This window comes from Camelus dromedarius, chromosome 4 (assembly GCF_036321535.1).
Source record: "Camelus dromedarius isolate mCamDro1 chromosome 4, mCamDro1.pat, whole genome shotgun sequence".
NCBI lineage: Eukaryota > Metazoa > Chordata > Mammalia > Artiodactyla > Camelidae > Camelus > Camelus dromedarius.
The window spans coordinates 92,114,463-92,131,521 of record NC_087439.1 but is presented as its reverse complement, the minus strand read 5'-3'; the positions used below and the strand labels follow the sequence as shown (position 1 = coordinate 92,131,521).

Here is a 17,059-nt window from a genome sequence, read left to right as displayed (position 1 = left end):
GAGGGGGTGAGTTCATGGTGAATGGATACCAGCCAGTACCAATTAGCAGTGATTCAGGCCCAACACCCGCTGCGTGTCAGAGACCGAGAGGCCCGCCTGCCTCTGCCCCGCGGCCCCCGACCCCTCGCCCTCCCAGAGGTCAGGACGGTGATGCTGTCAGCCCGGGGCTCTGTGTGGCTTCCCCCGTGTGATCCCAGGAGTCCCTCACATCGTTCAGGGAAGCAGGGTTTGACAGACATGCCTTTATCTGTGGGGCTGCATCCTAAGCATGGTGATTTTTTCTCTCCCTTGGTATCTGCAACACTCATCCTTCTCAGTTTGGGGTTTTTTTCTTTTTTTAAGCTATATTTTGCTTAGAACTTGCAAGCTGTAATAGCTTGACACTTTCTTAAGAAATTTAAATTTAGTGTCAGGAAAGTGATTTGTTTTCAGCATCTGTAACAGGTGCTTCCGGGAAACTTCCTGCTGGGCATAGTTGCAGCCTTGCCAGGCAGAGCTTGGGTGGACGTCAGCAGAACAGAGGGTGGGGCCTTCAGCACGGGGCCTCCACTCTGCCGTGAGTGAGGCCAGCGTGATGGGCTTCATGTGGTTTTGAATCTTTAAGCAGACCAAGCATCTGTGACCTGGGGACAGTTACAAAAGGGCTATGGGCTTCTTTCAGCGCCTCATCTCATTGTCACTGTCCTGAGTGAGGCACGGACACTAGGGGGCCGGGTGGGCGCCCCTGCGGCTGGTACCCCCTGGCCTGTGATTGGTGGGCCACCCTGCAGTGATGTCTGTGTGAGCTTTCTCACTGGTGCTGGGCAGGTCTGTGCCGTTAAGCATCTGCCTGAGCTGAACTCGACAGGGGTGGGTGGTGGTGGACAGAGCCCAGAACCTGGAAGAACCCAGCGTTGACTCTCTGCTCTTCCATTCTCTGTGGTAACTTTGGAGACATTACTGAACCTCCGCATCTGTTTCCTTTTAGTAAAACGGGAACTTCTGTACATCCTTCCTGGGAGGCCTGTGAGGAGGAAATGAGAAAGAGCCTAGTACATTTGGAACACCTATGGGCCCCTCCCTCCCTCTGCCACCCTCCCCTGCCTCCCTCCCTTCCACCCAGCCTTCCTGACCCTTGGAGCTCTAGCTTTCATTGCCAGAGCCTTGAGCCCTGAATCAGGGTTCTGGCCAGTGCGGAGGATGGAGGGCCCCAAAAGGAGTGAAATGCTGGGGGTCTGGGACCCTGGGACCAGGGCCCCCCGCGCTCATCACTGTCTTGTTTCCTGTCCCTCCTCTGCCTCTGTCTGTGTTTGTTTCCTGAGGCTGATGTAACAGGGTAACACAAACTGGGCAGCTCACACAGATGGGACTTTGTCCTCCTGTGGTTGTGGAGGCCAGAGCCTGAAACCAAGGTGGTGGCAGAGCTGCCTCTTCCAGCTTCCGGGGGCTCCAGGCGTTCCTTGGCCTGAGGCAGCAGCACTCCAGCCTCTGCCTCTGTCCTCACGTGTCGTCTCCCCTGTGTTTCCGAGTCACATCCCCCTCTGCCTCTCTCCTGTAAGGACACCTGCCATTGGCTCAGACCCTCCATCCAGGATGGTCTCCTCACCTCGACATCCTTAACTTACATCCACAAAGACCTTTCACCAAATGGGTTCACATTCCCAGGTGCCAGAGATTAGGGCGTGGACACAGCTTTGTGGGGGCACAATTCACCTCAGTACACTGTCCCTTCTGGGCAGCCACGGTGGGACCTGAACCTGCCCTAGGTCGAGAAACAGTGGAGAGAGGTGGGGGAGAGGAAGGTGAGGACGGCCCCAGGGTGGTCCCAGGAAGGGTCACGGGTGTGCCTGGATCTACCACCCATGACACTGGGGAAACGGAGCTCCAGGCAGTTTTGTTGTGTCATCGGCTCAATAACCAGGCAGTGAGCGTGAACAGAATGAAGGTGGCTCCAAAAAGCTTATTACATTATGGATTTCTTTCTCTCTTTCAAAATGAAAATTGCTCCATCGATTACATTGTAAAATCAGACCATGAAAGAAATAATATGTGCTCATTCTTCAATCTTCAGACAATTGAAAGGGTAAAATTAAGAAAAGAGTAAAAGGCACCCCCAGATTCCACCCCCTGCCGACACCTGTGGTTGACATCATGGCCTGTTTCCCTCCAGACATTTTTCTGGACTTGCAGAAGTGGGGTTCCCTCTACTGCTGACTCTCCCACCCCTTCCACACCAGGAGACAGCTCTGACTCACCCTGAGCAGCTGTCGGGGCCCCGACGGACAGCTAGCCTCTCATGTTTGACCTTGTCCTGTACTTGGACATGAGGCTGTCTCTGGCCTCACTGCTGTGAGCGGGGGCAGCCTTCTCTGTAAGGGTGTGACCACCACAGATGGCAGCGCCGTCCTCCACGCACCCTCACCAGCACAGACCCCAACAGCAGTCTTCTGTCACCTTTACACTTTAACATCTATCTGAGAGCGGGGTTGGGGGGAGCGAGTCCTGGGTGCTGACCACCGGCTCCCTCTTGCCCGCTTTGCCCGGTGTCCCCTCCGCAGGCCATGTTCGAGCTGGTCACTTCGGAGGCCTCCTACTACAAAAGCCTGAACCTGCTGGTGTCCCACTTCGTGGAGAACGAGCGGCTGAAGAAGATCCTGCACCCGTCCGAGGCGCACATCCTCTTCTCCAATGTGCTGGACGTCATGGCCGTCAGCGAGCGGTGAGCCCCCCGCCCCGTCCCCTCTCCTCGCCTGCACGCGGCTGGAGCTGGTGGCTTGAGCCCATTACACTGGCTTCTCTCTCTTGTCTATTTGGAATTTTCTGTAATCAGATAGAAATACATAAACCCAAAGACCTGCCAGCCTCCCAGCAGGGCAGCCAGTCATGTCCCCGTGGACAGGACTGCTGCCTGCAGGTCCCCCTCTGGCAGCACAGGTGCTCTGTGTGCCCCGTCCATGCAGGTGTGGCAGTGACAGGTGTTACGACGGGGCCTAGAGGTGTCCACATCAGCTGTTCTTTGTCCTGACAACCGAAGGCCCTGGCTTGGTGCCTGCAGGGCCTGAGACCCTCTGAGGATTTACACTTTCTCTTCTACAGTGGGGTGGTATTTGTAAGACTTTGTGGAAGTGGTGGTTGGAACTGTGCTGATATTTTGCCTAAAGAAGGATAAAATGAGCTTCAGTGGAGGAGGAATGACATCTATTGACTGATTATTGCAAAGAAGAAATGAACTCCAGTCATACTGTTAGCATAAAAGATCCATTTGCCATTTTCACTGTAGGCTGTGGATGTTTACAGCTAAAAGTGCAGAACTCAGTTTTTATGGCTGGTCCAACCCCACCTGTTCAGATGTGAAACGGAGGTGTGACAGCAGCAGCCCCACACCTGCGTGTGACTCCCTCTCCACACTGACACCCCACCTTTCCATTTGCATCCCCACTGCCCAGTGGGCTCAGGAAGGCAAGACTCAGATGAGAGCAGAGTGGCCCCTGAGACCCCTTGCCTCTGTTGCTTCACCCCCATGGGGGGAGGGGTGTCTATTTATTTATATATTTTTTATATTTTATTATGGAAAATCCCCAACGTGCAGAAGTATACACCAGTGTAAGAGCCCATGCTTCAGCATCTAGGTTCACCCACGTCCCCACCTAGCCCCGCTCCCCACAGGATCTTCTGAAGCAAATCCCCATCATCGCTTCACTTCATCTGTAAACACATCAGAATGTATCTAAAAGATGAGGTTTCTCTCTTTTAAAAATACTCCTAATGTTATTATCCACCCAAAAAACTGAACCAGTAATTCCTTGATGTAATGGAATATGCCCCCTCGCTGGGAAATCACCCTCTTGTGTTGGCCAGTTCGGTTTGTTGGATACGTGTCCTGAGTCTCCCCATCCAGCCACCTTTGACCCAAGCCGCTGCCCCCTGCAGGTTTCTTTTGGAGCTGGAGCGCCGGATGGAGGAGAACATCGTCATATCGGATGTATGTGACATCGTGTACCGTTACGCCGCCGACCACTTCTCGGTCTACATCACCTACGTCAGCAACCAGACTTACCAGGAGAGGACCTACAAGCAGCTGCTGTGAGTGGCCGGGCAGCGGGGCCATCGCGCATGCCCCAGTGCGCCCCTGATCCTCTGATGCTGACACTGAGATGTGGTCCCTGGACCTCTGCCTTCCCAGGGTAGCATCCAAACCCGGCATTTTCCAGGGGCTTGGGTATCACTAGAAAAATGTTGACCCTGGGATAGTCAGCCTTGGCGCCCACTGGACTGGTGTGCAGATGGTCGTGCACAGCTCTGTGAGGTTTAGAAAAGGGAGTTTGATGCCAAGAGGAAAGTAGTTTGAACAAGAGACAAAGCAGGGGTGGAGGAGAAGGAGTCTTTTTGGTGGTCCTCCAGCAAAGACCTTGAATTTACTAATCTGCCCCTTTTGTAAACTTTCTTGGGGTTTCTGTTGACAAGATAATTTTTTCATTAACACGCCTCTTGAATCCTTCACACTTTTGTGCCTCATTTCAACAACAGTTTAACTGGCCATATGTTCTTAGCACACTCGGGGCACTAGAGGACTCCCCGAGGAGTGACATCTGAGTGTTACACTTCACTGGGCCTTTCCATCAAGCCATGTAGTTCCTTGTGGACATTTTAAAGTCTGAGCATTCAGGGGGTTCTGGTGTTTTACATCTGGGGTTTGAAATTAGAATTTGAGGGAATTGGATGCCAGTTTTCAGGACAAACCCTGGGAAGACAATCACACAGGAGAGTAGGTCTCCCCCTGTGTGGCTGGTGAGAGCAGACTCTCTGGGCCCGAGTGTGAGTCCTGAGGACGCGCAGCCCAGGGCCCGCGTCTGATCTGCAGCAGTGGTTCCACTGCCGAGCCATCTGCAGGCGAGATATCCCCCCTGGCAGGAGTCGCTCGGTTCCCCCGGCAGCCGTCCCCAGCCCGGGGCCTGCTTCTGTCACTACGTGGGTTTACCTTGCCACTGTTGCCTGCTGGGTAAATCACCAAATTATGCATCTGATTCATAGTCTTGGCCGCATGAGGAATTCTTGCCTTCCCACACACAACGTATTTTGCTAAGTCTTCATGGGCCAGGCATGTGAAGCCACTATTGTTATTTGACTTGTACACGAACAGTTTATTTTCCATTAAAAAAATAAAAGAAGAAATGGACACATTTTCTGTGTCCGTGGGCTGCCTGGTTCCTGTGAGGCTGTGGATGGGGAGGAAGCCCCTCTGATTCACACCTCCTGCGAGCCAGGGACCTACTCTCATGTCGTGTCTCCAGCCAGGAGAAGGCAGCCTTTCGGGAGCTGATCGCACAGCTGGAGCTGGACCCCAAGTGTAGGGGGCTGCCCCTCTCCTCCTTCCTCATCCTGCCTTTCCAGAGGATCACACGCCTCAAACTGTTGGTTCAGGTATGGTACCCGCCTCTCTGCCCCCACGCACACTTCTACTGCAGGCCGTTTCCTTTGGTTGTTCCAGGTCTCTGCTGGCTTTCTCAGAAGTCCATTTGTTCCACAAATCCTAATTAAGCTCCTACTGTATGCCAAGCAGTGAGGGATTCAGCCCCTGCTGCCAAGAAATCGCATTCTGGGAATGAGGGAGACATTGACAAACACACACAACCAGGAAGTGGTCATGGCTGAGGACAGTGAAATGGGGTAGCATGTTCGGGGTGCCTGCCTGCCTACTGCCAGTTGAGGGATCAGGAAAGACTCTTAGATGAGGGACATTTAACCTAGGACTTGGCTGACAGGGAGGAGCCATTCAGCTGACAGGGAACTGCTTATGCAAAGGCCCTGGGGCAGTGTAGTTCATAGATAGGGAGGCCAGTAGTCAGCTGGGGCACATGATGGCCATAAGTGTAGAGATGTGGGCAGAAGCCGATCAGGGGCCTAAGGGGCCAGGTAAGACATTGGATTCTGGCCTCAGTGTGGTGGGGAGTCACCCCATCTAGCTGACATTTGTAAGACCTCAAAGCAGCTGCCACATGGAGAGTGCTGGGCAGGAGGGCAGGAGTAGAAATGGGAGAAGGGGTTAGGAAGTGATTCGAGAAAGAAAGGTGGCTTGGCCGGGGTTGGGGTGGGGCGATCTTGGAGGGAAATCAGTGAACTGAGCTATGCACTTGCTGCTGTGCAGTGAGAGGGAAGGAGAAGAATCTTTTGGTTTGAGCAGCTTGGGTGACAGTGCTGTTTTCCGAGGTGGGGAAGATGGGGTTCGCTGTTGGACCAGCTGAGTTTGGGAGGACTCCGAGCAGCTGAATCTCCAAGTTTAGAGTCAAAGGAGGAAGTCAGGGTGGGAGCTCTCGGCACCAAGGTAGCATTTAAGAGAAGAAACCACCAAGGATGGAGAGACGGGGTCCTGACACCCGTCCTGGAACATCATGCCCACAGAGGAATGCTGCAAAGCCCGGGTAGGGTGAGGTTCCTGAAAGGGGGTCTCTAAGAATCAGGCACCAAGCAAGATGGGGTGGAGACCCCTAAATGCCTGCTGCGTGCCAGTGCACAGAGGGGAGCCCTGGCCCACCAGGCAGATGAAGTGGGTGGTGTGGACTGCCTGTGGCTCAGAGCAGGGTGAGCTAAGGTGGTGACCTATGAGCCACAGTTGGGGAAGTCAGAGGTCAGACAGGCAGGAGGCCACAGGCAGCGAGCTCCACGGGAGAAGGGCAGTATCAAAGAGGAGAGGTTGGAGCCTGGGGAGGGAGGGGCTCAGAGGCCTGAGACCCAAGTCAGAGGAAGCAGTGCCCTGGGGTGGGGACAGTAACTTAGCAGAAAAACTGAACGAGGACGTGGCCAAGTCATAGGATGCGGTGAATGAAGGAGGCACACATGAATTTTTTTCAGCCTGGAAACAATGAAACAGAAAACAGTAACATTTCCTAATTATGCAGAAAAATATTTTTAAGAAATTTTATAGGAAAAGAGCATATACTGACATACAAAAATCGGAACTTTTGAATGATGAAAACCAACAAAACTAAGATCAAGACTTTTTTAAAGGACATCTTAATGTCAGGAGAAAAACAGTGGAATAGGGGCAGGGGGCTTGGTTCAGAGGAAGCGTGCTTGGGGGTGAAGGGGGGGCATTCCGGGTAGAACTGCCAGTCACTGCATAGGAGAGGAGAGAGGCTGATCCGGGAGGAAGCCAGCATGGGGGGACGTGTGCACCATCCTCTGCTGGAGGCCACGAGTAGGACCTGAGCAGGCGGTTTCATTCCAATGAGAAAAGGTGGAAGTTGAACCACACTGTTCACTGGGAGGTAGGTTTGGGAGTTGGGGGTTGGTGACCCCACGTTGGGGGAGGGTAAGGAGGGGTTGGAGCTGACCATTTCTCTGGCTCGAGTCAGAGCAGGTAACCACACAGAGGAGGCTGGGGGCTACAGCTCAGGGACGTCCAGAAGCGGGAGGGATCTGGGTCTGGTCTGAAGCTCAGGAGAGAGTGAAAAGGAATGCCCAGCACCCTGGTGTCTAGGTGGTGGGTGTGGCCCTCTGCAGTACTGGGTGGCTGGTGGGGCAGCTGGCGGCGGCGAGGTGGACTGTGCTTAGACTGTGCTCATTATGGGATGAGAGCAGGTCAGAGACAGGCGCAGTGAGGACTGGGAGGCAGAAGCCATAAAAAGTGTGGAAAGCAATGCAGAAATTGTCATTTATGGGAGAAATTCAGAAAAGTTCAACCATTGGAAAAAAGACATTTTTATCAATAAGACCAGTGTTAAGAAAGCCTTGGGGTCACTGCAACTTGGCTTCAAATGACAGTCCCAGAGGAAAGGGTAGGGAAGCCCCTGGTGCCACTGCAGACACTGAGCCTTGGGGACAGACAGGCCCTGGACTCGTCCCTTCCCTCACTGCTGGACCCTGCCCCCCCTTTGCTTTGGTCTTCGTTGTAAGGAGACTGGGGCTCTGGCTTGGCCCCCTGTGGGAGACTTTGACTGGTGGGTATCATCTTAGAGCAGGGAGAGGCTTGGTCCGATGCTCGGTTCTCCTGGCCTCTGCCCGACCTGGGGGGCTCTTTGTATGAGGACGTTGCAGCAATATGAGGCTGTTTGGATCAGTGCAGCAGGAGGGGGGGGGGCACCACTGCAAAGGGGGCGGAGAGGGAGGAATGGCCACACATGATGACACTAAATGCAGACTTCCCCGGTGCTCAGAACATCCTGAAGAGGGTGGAGGAGAGGTCTGAGCGGGAATGCACTGCCTTGGACGCACACAAGGAGCTGGAACTGGTGAGTCGTGCTTCCTCTTCCCCCGTTTCCCGGTAAGCTGGCCGCCTCCTCTAGGCCGCCTTCCCGTCCTGCTCCCTCCTGTGTCGGTGTCTTTAGAAAACGCAAGTTCATTTTAATGTTAGCCTTGGCAATCCAGAGAAGTCATTGGGTCCAAAAAATAAGTCAGGTGGGGCCTGCACAGGGCAGCCCTGTCTTACTCCTCTCCCGGGGCGGTGATGTGCGGGGTGGCCCAGGCCGCAGCTGGGCACTCTTCACCCTTGGACACGTCGGTGGACCCCTCCTACCAACCCAGACTCTGCTGCCACCCACAGGCCCCGGGCTCTCCCATCAGCTGCCTCACTGCAGGCATCTGAGGACCTTGGAGGCCCCACACTTGTCCTCACCTGTTTCCAGTGTCACAAGCCACCGGTGTTCCCTTCTCTGACACCCTCTGCAGCCAGTTCTGGCTCTTCTTTTGCCGTGACGTAGCCCTGCCCTCCCCCCAGACATCTCCCCGGCCCTCGAGCTGCATGTCTCTCATCCCTGCGAGCGGCCCCACCAAGCCCTGGGCTTTTCCTGTCCAAGACCATCTCCGCTCCTGAGCCTCGGGGAGAAGAGCTTCCTCCTGGAAGTTGCGGGCAGAGCAGGGGTTGTACGGGAGGAGGCGATGAATGTGTCTGTTATTACGTGCTCAGCTAATGAGGATCCTTCTGGTCTTAACTGCCCTCAGGGTTTGGCTCCAGGTGTCACTGGAGCCACCAGCCTGCTCTTGGCAGCCATGTGGGGGCCGCTCTGTTGTGCTGGTGACCCCGCGATGGACAAGAGCCTGGTGCTGGGAAGTCCCTTCCACTTAATGTACTGGTGGCAGCAGCTTTAGTAAAAGAACTAGCTTCAGTGGGCATCTGGTGGTGGTTCTAAGCCATGTCAAGCCACAAGGACTTCATAACTCAATGCAGTCACTTCCCCCTGGGCCTGTCCTCATGTCCCTCGCTCGGGCCAGGTGGCCACCAAAATCCGTCTGGCAATTATACCCTTTGACTACTGGGGAAAACGGCACTCCCTTCCCAGCCTCGTCGGGGGAAGGCTGGAGCCTCAAGCAGGCTGGTCAGGGAGGGTCCAGCCAGGCTGCATCTTGCAGGGCCCCCTGCCCACCCCTGGAGCCGACATACCTGATCCGATGGGAACTTCGTTTCGGCCCCACTGGGCAGCCGGCCACACTGGCCCCAAGGGGTCTCAGGGCATCTGCAAGTGTTTCCTATTTTCAAGTTTTTTTATGCTTTCATCTCCCTTTCCTTTCCTTGTAAGGAAAGATATACTCTTGTTTCTCATTTACTTTCTTTTAAGACAGGTGGGCTATCCCCCCTAATTTATAAAAGTGATGCTGAATACAAAAAAATTCACAAAGTGTTCGTAAGCAGAAAAAAGATGGTAAAGATCACCAGTTACTGCACTGCTGATGTGCTGGCTCCTGCCCTGCCAGACCCCCTTCCAAACAGATGCCTGCCCACACAATTGTATTTTTTGCTGACAGGGCTCGTGGTTTGTAAGCTGGCTTTGCTCTCCATTTAGTGCATGTAGGATCACTGCACTTTTTCATGATTTCAGAGTACAGGGTTATGTAGACGGGTGAGCATTAGTCACTTCCAGTTGAGGGACACCGAGGTTAATGACAGTTTTTTTGTTCTGAACAACACTGCAGGGAGCGTCCTGGTACACACATCCTAGGGCACTGTCCTCGTTCCTAGATGCTGAGTGCCTGCTGGGTGCCTGGCCCTGCGCTAGACACCCGTGATCCTGTGTCGAGATCGTTTCTTCAGAAGGAATCCCCAGAAGTCCCAGAAAATGTGGTTTCATTGGGCCTTGTGGTACCTGGGCTGCCTGCTGGGAAGGTGGGCGAATCTCTTGCTTTCTTCACACTGTGTAACAGGGCCCAATGCCCAGACCCCAGCCGTTTTTCAGTCTGACCGATGAGAAAGGACATCTGACTGTGGAAATTTGCCCTCTTGGGTGACGTGAGGGGTCGGCATCGCTTTGTGCACTCTCTGGAGTTTACGTTCCAGCGAAGACAAGGTGCTAACTTTCTCCGAGGGAACTGAGAGTCGTAACTGACAGCCTGATGAGGTTTTCCCTCTTGCCTTTATTCCAGAAGGTGCTGGAGAAAGGCGCTCCAGCCCAAGGAGCTGGCCAGTCTCAGCTGCGGGCCACAGGAAGTGGCCTGAGGCAGCTGGCTGCAGATGGCCTGATGTGTCCTCCTTTCTGTCCCAGGTGGTAAAAGCATGCAATGAGGGCGTCAGGAAGATGAGCCGCACGGAGCAGATGATCAGCATTCAGAAGAAGATGGAATTTAAGATCAAGGTGAGCCCGCGCCCATCCACGTGGCCCCCACCCAGCCTGGCTGGCCTGGAGCATCGGTCACTGGCCAGCCCTCGGAATAGCCACCCTCGGGTCTCAGCACAGTGTCACCTCCACCGAGGCCTTCCCCAGCCCCCGAGCTGAAAGTCCCTGCCTGCCCCCAGTTGCCAGGCCGTCACATTGGCCGAGACTGTCTTCTACAGGATGGTGCAGGGACCTGGGAGCTGCCTGCTCTCATTTCCTGGCTTTGCGACCTTGTACAGTCAGTTCACACAAAAACATGACATAGGCTGTTCCCGGGATTCTTAAATCTGGGTGATTTGAAAATCTGAGAGAAGTTACCAACCTTCTCCCCCAACTTAGCATAAAGCTTTAGACATTAGTGATCCTAAGGGGCCCAAGGTCACGCTGGGTTTGGGAGCCCAGCCCCAGCTGAGGATGCAGGGGTCCAGGCCCCCCACATAGCTCCATCTGCGGACTGAGTGCTGGGTGCCAGGTACCTGCCCTGGAGCCACCGAGTGGGGACCTGCAGGCCTGGCCTCCCCGCCCTGTGCGACTCAGTTCTCGCCTCTCCCCTGTGACCTTGGCCCCTCTGATTCTGCATCACACAGGCTGAGCCTGGTGGGGGTATCACACACACACACACAGAAGCACCCACGTGTACACACTTACTGACAGGTGAGTACAGACCCATACAGGACACGTGGATACACGACAGACAAATAAGCGCATGCCTGCACACGCCAGCACAAACACGCACACCCCTGCCCTTCTCACTGGCCCAACTCCGCCCATTCCTTGCACCAGCGCCCCAGGAGTTGTGGGCCCCGTGCAGCCCTCACACACCGCGACTCGCGGTTACCCAGTCAGGGCCTGGGGGAGCCTCGGGGGGGCTGGAGGGGCACAGCCGTTCTGACGCCATCCCCCCTGCCCCACCAGTCGGTGCCCATCATCTCCCACTCACGCTGGCTGCTGAAGCAGGGCGAGCTACAGCAGATGTCAGGCCCCAAGACGTCCCGAACCCTGCGGACCAAGAAACTCTTCCGGGAAATTTACCTCTTCCTCTTCAACGACCTGCTGGTGATCTGCCGGCAGATTCCCGGGTGAGTGGCGAGTAGGGGGCGGGGGTCCCCATGGCCTGGTGTGGCGGGCAAGGTGGCAGGATGCAGCTCAGGCTTTGGGTCGGGTTTAAAGGTCCCCTCTGTTCTTGTCCAGCCTGGGGCCTTTGGGCAAGTTTACTGAAACCTCCTAAGCTTCAGTTTCCCCTCCTGTCAAGCGGGAGCTGTGCTCCTAAGGATGGGGGCGCTTAGCTCAATGCCTGACACATAAGGCGTGCTCAGCAGAGCAGCCACTGTGGCGTTGTCGGGGCTGACCCTCTGTCTGCCGTCCACACTGGGGGGGAGGGTTGGGAGAGGGGGGATAGGGGTTCATGTGGGGGCTTCTGGAAGGAGGTGAGAAGTGGCAGCAGTAGGGCCAGTCCCACTGGCCAGGGTTGGGGTCCGGTGGGAGTCCAAGCCTCGCAGGGACTGACACGCCCATCCTGCCTTCCTTGGTGCCCAGAGACAAGTACCAGGTGTTTGACTCGGCCCCACGGGGCCTGCTGCGAGTGGAGGAGCTGGAGGACCAGGGCCAGACGCTGGCCAACGTCTTCATTCTGCGGCTGCTTGAGAACGCGGATGACCGGGAGGCCACCTACATGCTGAAGGCGTCCTCTCAGTGAGTGCCCAGTGCTGCGGGCCCTGCCCGTGACGCCCTCGGCGCCTCCCAGTTACCTGCCCAGGTGGAGCGGGGCTCCAGACTCGGCACACAGCCCGCCCAGTTCCTGTCCTTCCTCCCCAGGGCCCTGAGGGAAGGGTTTCTGCCTGGCATTGTCAGGGAGTGAGCCGTTAGCACCTTGCTGAGTGTGTGTATAAGTGTGAGTGTGTGTGTGTGTTTGCGTTCCCTCTGGGCCTCAGGCTCTGGGCGGGCCCCTCTTCCAATGAGCTGTGGTAGAGCCCTTGGGCCAGGCCGACCAGTGAACCACCACTGCTGTGTGGCTTTGAGCCCACCGTGTCACCTCTGGACAGCCAGGCCACCCGCCTCGCAGCCCCAGGCTCTGAGAGGGACAGCCAAGATCGACATGAGGAGACACCCCGTAAGCCCTGGGTCCGGGACGCCCTGTGCGCTGCCCAGCCCCCTCCACCCCAGAGCTCACAGGGGTCGCCCCGCACACCCAGGTCCAGTTCTGCCTGCCTGGGGCCTGTTCTGATTTCACGACTGCAGCTCAGGGCAGCAGGCTGCCAAGTGGTCTTCTCTGGGTTAACTTTGGGGTGTCGTGGAGGGCTCACCCTCAGCCACTGGCTTTAAGGCTGCACCAGGGAGGTTCTATAGGGCTCCACCTGTGTCCCACCTCTGGATTCCGGGTACCCTCCACGCTGTCCTGCTGTGAGGCCCAGGGCCAAGTGGCTGGCTTGCTGGACCCCAGGCACCACAGGGCCCCACATGTGGGGACCCTTGCTCTGTGGTTAGGGCATTTGTCGTCTTCCCTGTCCTAGGAGCGAGATGAAGCGTTGGATGACCTCACTGGCCCCCAACCGAAGAACCAAGTTTGTTTCCTTCACGTCACGGCTGCTGGGTAAGTGGACCCCTGGGAAGGGGGCGCCCGCTGGGCAGGGCAGGTGAGAGTCAGGGATGTCTCAAGGTGGCTGCATCAGCCTCGGGGTCCCTGTGCGCTCCGGCTCAGGGGCCTGGGCAGCACAGGAAGCCTGCTTCAACTGCCCAAGACTCCTCAGCACCCTGGTGCAAGCTTGGTACCCCTATGGGCGACAGTGGGGTGCCTGAGCTTTGCAAATGTTTTGATGGTTAATGAAGAAATAAAAGTCCCTGGGTCTTAAGTGACAGGTACCACAAGGAAACCAAGAGGGATTTGGGCCCAGAAGGCAAACACCAGTGACTCTGGGGCTGCCAATTGTCTGAAAACCTTACAAGTATAAAAGGGGTCAAGTCCAGCTGCCCAACAGAGAAGCTGTCATCCTGACTGCTCTCACCACGTCCTGACCTCCCCAGGACTGCGCCCAGGGCCAAGCCCAGGACCGACAGCTCCTTCTGAAGTTTAAATAAGAGCCCCTCCCAGCCTACTCATCCCTGTCTCCACGTGTTGTTTTTACAGAGCTCCTGACTGTTTTAAGCACAGTTTCTTTGGAGCCATACCTGCCTCTCCCTCAAAGGAGCCCCTTTGCAGTTGCTGCGGGAGTTTGCATTGTCTTTTAGACAGGCAGCGTGTCCCTGCTAACTGCCAGGTTGAGGGGAATTTGGGGGTCCAGGTTTTGCCTGTGTATGAACCAGGGTGTGTGCCATGGTGATGAGGATGTGCCACCTCCCTCTCTCCGCGCTTCAGACTGCCCCCAGGTCCAGTGTGTGCACCCATACGTGGCACAGCAGCCGGACGAGCTGACGCTGGAGCTGGCTGACATCCTGAACATCCTGGACAAGACAGAGGATGGTGAGCCCAGGGGGGCTGGGTACCTCTTCCACTGGCTCACTGCCCCCACCTGCCGGGACACTGCAGCAGCCTGAGGGATGAGGTGGGGCACTTCCGCCTACATGGAGAAGCAGGCGTCAGAGCTGGCTGATGGGACGGCAGAGCCCTGCTCGTCTATGCTCCCTTAGACTGTTCTGCGCATCCTGGCTTCCCCTGGCCTGTCCTCAGACTAGAGAAGGCATTTCTCCCAGGGCCTCTGCTCTCCTTCTCAGGAGCTGTGAGCCTTCCCCACTCAGCATTAGGCCCAGCTGAGCACCTGGCTCCATGTCCCCTTCCCCTGCTCCAGCCCTGTCCTCAGCCTACCCACCATTGTGGGAAGGATGATGGCCTGGAACCCCCTAACCCTGACCCTGACCCTGTATTTGCAGCAGACTTCCAGTTGAGCCTGTGACCACCAGGCTTGGAGCTCCATGTGGGCCAAAAAACCACCTACCAGGGCTCCAGCCACTCCTGCTGTTGGCATCAGTGCCAGAGGTTCACTCCTCTCCCCTGAAAAAATGGATCCCTTATTTCTACATCAGTCATTCCTAATCTAAATCCCTCAAAGTGCACAAAGCTTCTCCCCTCCCCTAGTTCCTCCTCTTTTTCAAGGTCCTGGCTGGAAGGTCTCAGGCTGGTGACTTCCAGGGAAGGCCAGTTCTGCCGTTCCCAAACCCCAGGGGCTCACCCAGCACTGGACGAGCAGTGTTTCCTGCCCTCCCCCCGAAGAATATAAACAGCCTGACACCCCTCCCACGTGGCCCGCAGAAGGCATGCCCCCCCCCCAGGTCTTAGCCCTGCCCCAGGACCTGCCAGCAGGACCTAGAATTTGGGCCCCAGGTCCCAGGCAGAGACAGCTTGATACTGGGAGGAGAGGGTCAAGAGCCAGGGCACTTGGCCAGCTCGTGACAGCCACCCTCGGCTGACCACCCAGCTCTCAGGAGGCTGAGCCTCAGGGAGGGGCTGCCCAACAAGAGGGTGGTGGCAGTTTTGGTGGGTTCCAGGCCAGATAACCAGTGGTCAGCTACCACCCCACCAGCCCCTCATACTTTTGAGGGTGGCCCTTGGGATCTCCCAGCCTCATGTGGGGCAGCCCAGGATTGTTGAGGGCTTGGGAATGAGTTACAAACTCAATACATATGGGACACCCCGTGGCGCAGAACACAGCTGTTTCTGTCGTGGCTCTGAGCATGTGCACCATGCTCCTGGGGTGGGGCAGCACCTCCCTAGCTTATGGGGGACAAACCCAGCCTGAGCATCTTCGGGACAGGTTTGCAGAGCAGGAGACCTCTGGAAAAGCCAGCTGGACTCCTGCGTTTCTCTGGCTTCTGCTCCCCACACAGACTGGAGGGAGGTGCAGCCCACGCCACTGCAAGAGCTTTTGACCCTCCCTGTCCCTCCCTACGCAGGGTGGATCTTTGGCGAGCGTCTGCATGACCAGGAGAGAGGCTGGTTCCCCAGCAACATGACTGAGGAGATCTTGAATCCCAAGATTCGGTCCCAGAACCTCAAAGAATGTTTCCGTGTCCACAAGATGGAGGACCCTCAGCGCAGCCAGAATAAGGACCGCAGGAAGCTGGGCAGCCGAAATCGGCAATGACCCCTGGCCCCCAGCCCGGTGGAGGGATACGGGCAGGCAGAAGCAGGCCCGACAGGCAAACCCCAACGGACAGTGGAGGGGCTCTGGGGGAAGGCCAGCGCCTCCCCAGGCAGCAGGGTGTGACCTGGGGTGCCTTGTGCAGGAGCCACGCCCACCCCTCATCCCTGCCACATGGTTAGTGCTCATGTCTCGGCCCCTCGCTCACAAGCTGGAGAAAGGGTGTCCACATCTCTCCTCTGCTGTGCTTGTAAATGAGAAAGTGTATTTTAAACAGTATTATACCACTTCTTCTTGTCACCTAGAAGGGGTGGACAGAGGACTGGCATGCTCCAGGGGACTTCCCAGGCACTGGAAGAGGCCCCAAACCTAGGATGTCCCTGGCCAAGGGCAAGTGCAAAGGTGATGATTGTCACGACCCCCTGCACGTGTCCTCTGCCCTGAAAGCTGTCAGAATCGGCCAGGCGCACAGGTGGACCACCACTGCCTGATGAGCTTGATGAGCGGCCCTTGGTCTCGGATTCAAAGGACCGAGAGACCAACTGCCTCTGTCCACCCCCTCCCCGCGCCTCCACCAGCCTCTGGCTGCACGGCCAGGCCCTGCCTCATGGCAGGCCTACCAGAGCTTGGCTGAGGGGCCATGCCACCTTTGGCTCCCTGATGGGCTGGACCTAACTTGTATAGTCTGGCCCCTATAGGAGCCCAGGTGTTATAAAGGAATGACTTGGTCACTGCATCCTGTATGGGTTATGGTTCCAAGAAAAGCAAATATCATTTTTGGCTGCATTAAAAGAAGCATCATATATAAAATAAAGATGAAGTTCTACATTTTATTACCCTGGGGCACACAGCAATGAGGTGTTTTGGTCTGGGCAGGGAGAAAAGAACCCCCGTCAAGGTCAGTGGAGGAGATGTGTCCCAGGGAGAAGGTTGAGAAGGCTTCCAGTGGAGGAGGAAGCAGCCAGGGTCAAGGCCTCAGGATGGATGTGGATTTGGAATTCCACTTGTGGAAGGACTCCAGAAACAAAGGAAGCTGTTTGAGGGGGTGGGGGATACCCTTCTGCAGTGGAAGTGAGAAGGCAGGTTTGGAAGACCATAGGGAGACAGAGCCATCAATGGGTGGTGGTCCCATAGGGGATCTGACCACAAAGCATGGGACTGCAGCTTCCAACTTGGCCAGTCACCGGCCTGCCGGAGCACTTCCCACCTTCGGAGTTACCCAGAGGCGGCGGCTCATCCCCAGCCCAGCTGGCCCTCAGAACTACCCTCCCCCTGGTTCAGTCCTGGAATGTGGAGGGCCCTGAATCTAACCCTGTCCAGTCCTGCCTGCCTGGGACCATGCTCCTTCTGCCAGGACACACTTCGATTAGAAGCCCAGGATTAGGCCAAGTGGGACTTTGCAGCATCTTCCCACAAGCCACAGCA

The 17,059-nt window shown here is 56.2% G+C and overlaps 1 protein-coding gene across 3 annotated transcripts in view; it reads left to right on the top strand.

Moving 5' to 3' along the window:
* Positions 1-16,448, top strand: part of NGEF (neuronal guanine nucleotide exchange factor) — a 101,357-nt gene extending 84,909 nt beyond the window's left edge. For all 3 annotated transcript variants that reach the window (XM_010999013.3, XM_031452429.2, XM_031452428.2), the window contains 10 exons: positions 2,538-2,698; positions 3,910-4,062; positions 5,271-5,400; positions 8,133-8,207; positions 10,452-10,541; positions 11,478-11,641; positions 12,099-12,254; positions 13,073-13,152; positions 13,915-14,019; positions 15,447-16,448. In XM_010999013.3, coding sequence (XP_010997315.2) covers positions 2,538-2,698; positions 3,910-4,062; positions 5,271-5,400; positions 8,133-8,207; positions 10,452-10,541; positions 11,478-11,641; positions 12,099-12,254; positions 13,073-13,152; positions 13,915-14,019; positions 15,447-15,637 — 1,305 coding nt within the window. In that variant the 3' untranslated portion in view covers positions 15,638-16,448. The remainder of the gene's footprint in view (positions 1-2,537; positions 2,699-3,909; positions 4,063-5,270; positions 5,401-8,132; positions 8,208-10,451; positions 10,542-11,477; positions 11,642-12,098; positions 12,255-13,072; positions 13,153-13,914; positions 14,020-15,446) is intronic.
* Positions 16,449-17,059: the final 611 nt, after the last annotated feature.